Here is a 9,024-nt window from a genome sequence, read left to right on the forward strand (position 1 = left end):
AGAATCCTAAAGCAGCAGCTAAGCTTTCATCATTTTATTTTGGAATTCCATATTATAGCTGGTGTGATGGTCATAGAGCAAGTCTACAACATAAATATCACTAGTAATTCTAAATTTCTTTCCAATTGATATCGATCTCCATCTCATCTTGACGGTCGACCCTTTAATTTCTACTTGCTCTCAATCTCTCATAAGATTTTATTCATGCCCATCATTAACTTCATTTATTTCATTTTTATTTTATTTCCATTCAAAAATATATTTCTAAAGCCATAAAAAAAATCAATATTCTTCTTTATGTTAATCAATTTATACAAGGGTGTTATATATATTTTATTCTATTTTATTTTCTAGTAGGACAAACAAAAACTTTAATTAAGTCATAAACACAATTTTCTTCCATTTCCTTATTGAATATCAATGAAATATTTGAAGACCCTTTAATTGTCAAAAAAAATTAAAACCCAATCCTTGTAATTTCCAAGTTTTTAATTGTCAAAAAAAAAAAAAAAAATCCAAGTTTTTGCTTTATTTCAATTTGTAATTTAATTAATTAAATTATCCTAATAAACCAGAAAATAAATATTCAATCCATCACAAATATATTCTTTCTTTAATAAAAATGAATTTTATTAGAAATTTAATTAAGATGGTCGAGTCGAAATGTATTAGCTGCCGATCATTTCTAGATTAAAATTCAATCCTTCAAACTATGAAGTCCAAAAGCAAAAAGCTGTAGACATTACTGATAATGTACGGGTTAAATTATTATTAAGAAATTAAATGGGTGAGGTAATTAATGTCCGTCATTTTAATAATTTTCCGATGAAACTAATACCCTCCGAACAAAATAAAAATCATAGGTATTCTCGAATAACATCATCGACATATTACTAGCAGCAAGTCAGTAATAGCTTTAAAGTATATTTTTTTTTGATGCAAAAAATATCTATAAACAATGAATTTAAGAAAATGAATTTTAATTTTTGACGAAAGTTATTATTATTATTAATATTATTGAGATTGAAATAGCTAGAAACAGTATCAGATACTCCAAAAAAAACTAATTATATTTCAGATTTATTTCGTTTGTTTTCTTGTTCGATCGAGATTCTAACTTATATGAAAAGCTCGTTCAGTCCTCCTCCATATAAGACGAATCGAGATATAGGAGAATCGCTAGGGTTAGGGTTTTTTCTGAGAATAGATCGAAAAAAATGGGGAGAGGCAAAGTTGAGATGAAGAGAATCGAAGACAAAAGCAGCCGTCAAGTCACTTTTTCAAAGAGAAGGAAAGGTTTGATGAAGAAAGTTCAAGAGATCTCTGTTCTTTGCGACGTCGACGCCGCTCTTATCATCTTCTCCGGCAGAGGCAGGGTCTACGAGTTCCCGTCCGGTGAAAGGTAAGCCTTTCTCCAACTCCGATCTCCGTACGTTATTTTTTTTAATTTAAAAACCTAATTTCACCGTCTGATTTTCTCGGAATCCCTAATTTCACCATCTGATTCTATATCTAGACCACTAACTCGATTTCCATTAACATATCGATCATTTCTACCTGGTTTGATCTTTCAACGATGCTGATTTCGTTCCTCGATTCGTTTCTGCTTTATTTTTTTTTTCCAATTTTAATTTTATTTTTCGTTTGTCCTATGATCTTGGGTGACGAACGAATCAGATTTCAGATTTTTATTTCCAATTTGGGAAATAAAGTCGTTGATTTTTCATTAACCAATCAGAATTTAGCTGTCAGTTTTGATGCATATTTTTTTATAGCATGAACTAAAAGTGACTTCATGAGATGTGTCCATTTGCGAGCTTTCAAGCTTTGATTGGCCAAAAATAGAGTAATGTTTCTATAATTAGTATATACTATATATGTAACTACCTTTTTCGTTAATTATAGAAATCGTTTCTATTTTCTGGGGAAGTTCAATTTTTTTAAGCGGTGCAAACCAATTTTTTCTCGCCATTTGTATGTAGTATGCGGCTTTGGTTTGCTTCAAAAGCCAAACTTCTGATATTATCTTCTTTGGGAAAATAATTAAATACCAGCTGGTAATACTAAAATATGATTCGATGTGCTATTGTTATATAGTATGATTTTATACTGCTGGATCCTCTATTTCCATAGATTGACAAAGCCTTGCGTAATAAATCTCGATTAGCTTCTTGAGTCATGTGATGAAATCATCATTCTTAATTTATATTTATTTATTCAAAAATCTTAGAAGTTGAGTCGGTGGGAGTGGGAGTTATTTAGAATACAAACAAAAGTATACGTTGCTTGGATGAAGGGCAACAAACAATTCCTTTGTATTTGTGGGCCGCTAGAAGGAGCAATGGTGCTCGCTATGTAGTCCACTAGATCGGTGTAACGAAGTATATATATATAGTTTAGGGTTTAACGCATGATTGTGTATAGTTGGGTTCGAGTCACAAAAATAATATCCTCCCATACTCTTAAACCAAAAGCCTTAATGCAAATTTGATGAGTTGATCCGCATACACATCGTCTAGGTATCCATTCTTAAACCTTTCCTCGTTTGAACCTCTCAGGTTTATCATTTTTATCCTCCCCACACCCCTGTAAACATGGAGCCTTAACGCATTAATATTGGGGTTTATCATTTTTTTTATTTTAGCTGGAAATCATTTATTGATTTTGATAAATGAAAAATGAAATGTTTTTTACATTCTGTGGTTAAGCTCTTTTCCTAGGTTGATATATTGATATTACTAGTAGAATGTCCAACCTGATTAGAAAACAAGTGTGCAGATGTGGTCGTTTTACTTTATACTACCTTTATCCCTAATTACTTGTTATTCTTCTTATGTATTTTGTATAGGAAAGGAAAAGTGACAAGTAATTAAAGACCGAGAGACTAATTATTAGAATATTATCTTTTGATCTTAGTTTGTCTTAAGTTTTTTGAAAAAATATTATCTTTGAATTTATCGTTTTTAATTTTTCGAAATGGAAAAGAAACATAAAAGATCAAATTAATAGACACTATACATTATAAATCTGACTTTTTTTGTGGAAATATTGCTCACAGATGGTTACTAGCTTCTTCTTCTTGACTCTTATTCTTGCCTGGTTGCAAACTTCCGGGCTAGCTCTAGTTCTTCAACGTTCACTAATCGAGCTCGTGAAACTATTTTAAGGACCTTAAAATTTTGCAGTTCGTGGATCGATCGATGCCTTGCAGGGATTCATTCCAAGCTGGTTCGTCGGCTCTCTCTATTTTTAGCCATGCTGACCGGTTTTTATATGTTTGGGGGTGTTAAACCTGTAAGTTGTTTTTACTCTAGAATCTCTACAATTACTTTGAAAAGCTGACTAAGGAAACCTTCCTTCGGCATATAATCGGTATGTATTTTCTTGTAGGGTGACCATTTGTGAATTTAACTGTTAATACTTTATCTATCTAATGAAATTCACATTTTGTGGTTTACAATTTAAAACCCAAATGTTTAATTTGAATTCTATTTGAGCCCATTTGTCTCACATCGTAAAGGTTTGGGCTTCTTAACTTTTATGATGCATTTTTGAGTTATGAACTTGTTATAGTCTCTAAAAATTGAAATAGTATTATTCTCCACTTAGATGTTTATTTAATTATTTTCATGCTAAAAGGTATGAATCTAAACTTTCCTAAAATCAGGTCTAAATTAAGATATAAACAGTGGTGTGGTCCCTTCCTCAAATAGGGAGGTCAAAGTTTCGAGTCGCGCTGTCCGCACACTAACAATGTAACTATTAAAAAAATTAAGATATAAAAAATCAATGTAAATGGAAAAGCTAGGCGTAAAAAATTATTTTGTATTCCACATCCATTTAAAACTTTCCACCAAATACCAACTCCAATTTTTTTTATGTAGGTAAACTAGTATTATCTTAATTAATTCTCAAAGTCGGTGCCAATTCTCGTATTCCTAACCTGATATGTTCTCAATCTTCACTTGCACCAAACACTAAATCCTATAATGCAATTTGATTAAACCGATCCTTCTATCCAAATCGATCCTTCAATTTTTCTTAGTTACTTTCACATGAGCTTCTATTGTTTCTCATTTTCTCTCTGTTTTTTTTCCCTTCCAGCCTCTATCCATGCTTTTTCATACTCTAATCAATATGTCTAACCATCTTAATATGAGATGGTTAATAATACTCCTTCCGTATCAAAATAGACGATTTTTTTTCCATATATTCTTAAGTTCATTTATACGTACACCTATTTAGTCAATAATTTTTCATAAATACATATTTATTTGGACGAATCTAAAAATATAAAACATAATCTTTTTTTATATGAAAGTTTAGTATTTTCTATAATTTCAATTCTAATCGACTAACATTCACTCTCATATATTATGATCAGTAAACTATATTTTTCCTTTAAGAAATTAGCCTTGAATCTTTTTTGATCGCATAATTTTTTTAGTTATAGTGGGTGCACACAATTTTTTATATAATTTCAATTCTAATCGGCTAACACTCACTCTCATAATAAATATATTATGATAGATAAATTATATTAATTTAACATCCTACATCATATAATTATCATATTAAATAACTTTTTTTTAAAGTTATCTTATTAAATAACTTAATTATTTTCCTCTAACATTGAGTCATTGCAAGGCAATTCTTCTTTGTGAAAGATTTTTTGGATAAAACCGTCGAGTACTCAAATGTACAGACATTTTCCTGACAAAAAAATTTATTCTATATATATATAAATATGAATATATGGCCACCGCACCACCATCCACTAAACCTTAGACACTTATATACTACATTTATCTTCATGTATTGACAGCTCATACATTATTTTTACACTATCATGCTTTTCTTTTCCTTCATCACATACATAATGCAGCCCCAACATTTAGATAATCATGACTCTAGCATAGAACAGGAGAATAAATATTAATCCCAAAATATTAAGGATTTTAATATTGTAGGAAAATTTATCACTGCACAATATATATATATCCTACTATAATTAATTTCCAAGACGATATATATCATATAAAACTAGTTTATTTAGATAACTCATGCAAAAATCTTGATTGAGGATCTTCTGAAAAATAATTTCTGAACACATTTTTGAAGCCAAATAAATTTTTCAATGGCTTCATGAACAGAAAAAATAAGACCATTGCCCCTCATCATCCAAAACTCTAGTTTTTCCAGCCTCACTATGATGTATACACATCGTCTTCTCTCAATCTGACTATTTATGAATGTTTTGTGCTTTACATGTCACTTCTTATCTTTTACATGAAAAAGATGTGTATTTTTTTTTGAAATGTTGAAAAAACTTTTCAAAGAATCAAGCTTATTCAAAGAGTTAGACTTTTTTTCTTATCAATAAATAGAGTATTTGTTGTGAAGTTGGGTCATCCCAAGTCCCAACTTTGATATAATCAATATAGTAAGTAGTACTAGTTCATTTATGCAAGTACATGATTTTAACATATAAATATGAAGAATTCTTTTTGAGGTGATAATAAAATTGTTGTTTTGTTGGTTGACCTCATAGTACGGTAAGATTATTACTTTCTGGTCAAGGATTCGAATCACTTTTTGGTCAAGGGTTCGAATCGTAATAAATAACCCTTTTGCCTTTGTGAAAATATGGTACAAGCGTGAATGGAAAACTATGAGTTAAGGTGAGCTATTTAATTTATATATTGTGGAATAGGTTATTCCTACATTGTGGCATTTTTCTAGTTAAAGTACTTTCATGTTATAAGTGGTTTTATCCTACATTGCAGCGAGGTTCAAAGAGCTTGAAGTGATTCTTTTCGAAATTATAGTTTCCTTGTATGCTAGCAAATGCTTTTTAGCTTAAAAGAAATTAGTGCACCTCGTAAAATGCACTCTTTAGGGACTGATTATTCCTTCTGTCCGGAAATACATTTCCGGATGGAGGTGGTATTTAAATTAGGCCTATAAATTCTGTTTTTGTGCATTTCAACAAATATCGGCCTAACTTTTATGTGCATATATCTGCTTTTACTATAACTCTTTGTTATTCATTTAATTAAAGAAATATCATTCTGTCTATTGTTTTGTTGTTTGGCTAAATTGCATTAGCGTAAAAATTAATTGAGTATTCCTTATTTCTTTAGGTTGAGTATGTAGTCTCTGTTATATCAAAATGCATGTATTGACAATCAACTCTTCTGTTTGCTCCTTATTTCTTATTAAAGAAGATAATTAGAATAATCATTTCTTTAATCTTGTTTATGGCACAGTATGAAGACAATCATTGATCGTTATCAAGTGTCCTCAAACAATGGAGGTTCCACCAGCAAGAATGTTGAAATCAAGGTAATTACATAATGAGAAAATTTTGCAGAGGTTCTAAAATCAACCTTCATTAAAGGGAAAAAAAACTATACACAGAACACACCCTTAGCTCTAAAAATGACAAAAATTGATAATTGATACAAGTCAATTTTTCGTTGGCTGTTAGTGAATTAAATAGAAGAATTTCTTAATAATCATGGTTAGTTGCTTTGACACCCTAAAATGTCAATATTTTAATTTTGTACACTTCTAGCTGAGGTTAAAGATGTGGTTTTGATTTTTGTTATATGAGAATCCTGATAATTTAGTCATTGAACAAATCAACAGTTGTATTTCTAATCTCGGCTTCAATACTGTGTTAGAAAGACGATATCAATGGATCAATGTGCGTTGTTCCAGAGATTATCTTATAGAATATTTGATCACTTCATAGTTACAAAATGATGTGTTGTTCCAGAGATTCTGCTAATTCTGGTTTTAGGACCCTCCAATGTGTACTTCTTGGTGACAGGCCATATCGGTTAGCACAATGGTTTTATTTCGGTCTTTTGGTGATTATCTACTTATTTGGTCTGCTTTTGAACTCAAATCACTCTATTTTAAGGAATAGATAACATTTTATTCTAGACATTTTAGTATCAAATGCTGGGTTATGTGTCCTAAAACCACGTATTGTTAGTAAATTTCGTATCTTTGTTAGAAAATGATGATATTTTTGTGGTTTATGTTTGTCAAAAATCAGATCCTTCCTAGAATGTTTTTATCAGATAAGTTCAATATTTTATTTTTGGGTATATGAAATTTGCAGAATCCTTATGAAGGTCTTTGGGAAAACACAAACCTTCTACAGCTGATGCAAAGGTTATAAGAAAGTGCATGCTCATTTTTTATTTTATTTTGATGGTCATATTAATTATAGACTTAATTTTTTATCTATTTTTTTAATATAAAAGAGGAAAACTTTATTATTAATAAAAATTAGTTGTCGAGTTTGGTCTTGTCAATTGAGATGTACTCCGAATGAAAGTCCTAGTCTTCGAAACTATATAAAAATCCTATGTGCGAAAATATCTCCACAACCAAAGTAGCAGGGCAAATTACAATAAAAGTATCAAAAATATAAGAGTCTTATTTGGATACATGCCATCCGAAGTAGCAAAAATATCAGGAATAAAACATAAAAGAATACTATTTCTGTCTCAAAATACATGATGTTTTACAAAATTTAAAACATCATGTATTTTGAGATGGAGAGAGTAGTATGAATGAAGAACTGAACTAAGAAGTGTCGATATTATCTTACTTTCCTAATTATAGGCTTAATTACCTCTCGTGATTTTCATATCTTGCTTGCATTTGCAGGTGCCTCCAGGAGCTAGAAATTAAAGAGCTAAACATAGTACAGCTTGCTCAATATGAGAGGCAATTGGATTCTGCATTAAGACAAACCAGGGCCAAAAAGGTATATTTGCCATAATTGTAAATTCCATGCAATATCTCCTTACGAAATTACTGGAAAAAAAAATCGTCGAGTCATTCGGGGTTAGATATTTTAATCGTAGATTAGTACAATTTTATCAATGTTTTTATGTTTCTATTATATATATTGTATATATATTTTCACGATATGTAAGTAATACATAGATTTTATATTTAAAAATTGATGATTCATATGACCGATTCTACACGGTAATATCGATGCTTGTTGTTGTTGATGCTTGTTGTTGTTGAGTTATTTGAGTGGAATACTGACGTTTTAAATCACACGCAGACACAAGTGATGATGAAATCAGTGGCTATGCTTCACGACAAGGTGTGCAGTGATAGTTCAGTTTTATTAGTTTCTAAGAACCCAAAACCAACCGGCCGGCCTGACTTCAAATCGAATCAGTTTTGGTCGGCAGATTTTCTCCGAGGTAAAATAAATACACGTAAGCTTAACATTTTTTAATTGATTTGCAGGAGAAACAAATGGCATGTGAAAACAATTCAATTGCAGAGGAGGTAACAAGTTAATTTGTTTTAAAATTATAGTCATTTTGATTACCGGCAAGTATCGTGAGAATATTAAATAAATGATTGGTGGCTGGAAAAATGATCTCACGACCCTTATTACTTAAATGATTTATTATGCTACGTGTTAATAGACTAAGTAACGCTGAATGGATTCTACAGATTGTAGCCTTGCTCCAAGGAAACAGTGAACCTCAGGGCCCTAATCTTAATTTCGAGTTTGGAATTCCTAGAAACACCGTCCACGACGATGACGACGATGATAATTTGGGCAATAACAGCAATGCCTCTCAACCACAGCAAACATCGTAATGTCGAAATGGCTTGAAATTACTAAATCACTCCGAGTAAAGGGGTGTATAACTACTAAAACGGTATTGTATTGTATCGTAGGAAATAACCAGGTAAACTTATGAGACTGGATGATATATGCCAATAATCAGTGTCTGCTTTTGTTGCCTATACATATATTGTTAGAACTTAAACGTGATTATCTTCCTATCGGATATTATGTATAATTAATCGAGTATATATGCGCCTGAGTCGTATTACTACATGTTTATTACTACACTATTATTGAGATAATGCAGATGAGGTTAGGAATTTTGAAGAAAAATCCAAAATCTTAAGATATTATACTTGTACTTATTATATATAGGAAAATATTCGTCCACTTTGGAATATATT

At 30.8% G+C, this 9,024-nt stretch overlaps 1 protein-coding gene across 1 annotated transcript; it reads left to right on the forward strand.

Annotated features, from left to right (window-relative positions):
* The first annotated feature begins 1,217 nt into the window (after positions 1-1,217).
* Positions 1,218-8,649, forward strand: LOC139885235 (agamous-like MADS-box protein AGL70). The gene is made up of 9 exons (XM_071869169.1): positions 1,218-1,402; positions 6,270-6,345; positions 6,687-6,709; positions 6,782-6,875; positions 7,133-7,185; positions 7,687-7,786; positions 8,096-8,137; positions 8,287-8,328; positions 8,500-8,649. Exons 1-9 carry the CDS (start codon positions 1,218-1,220, stop codon positions 8,647-8,649), a joined length of 765 nt encoding a protein of 254 aa, XP_071725270.1.
* Positions 8,650-9,024: the final 375 nt, after the last annotated feature.

The sequence above is a fragment of the Rutidosis leptorrhynchoides genome, unplaced genomic scaffold (assembly GCF_046630445.1).
Source record: "Rutidosis leptorrhynchoides isolate AG116_Rl617_1_P2 unplaced genomic scaffold, CSIRO_AGI_Rlap_v1 contig89, whole genome shotgun sequence".
In the NCBI taxonomy this organism is placed as follows: Eukaryota; Viridiplantae; Streptophyta; class Magnoliopsida; order Asterales; family Asteraceae; genus Rutidosis; species Rutidosis leptorrhynchoides.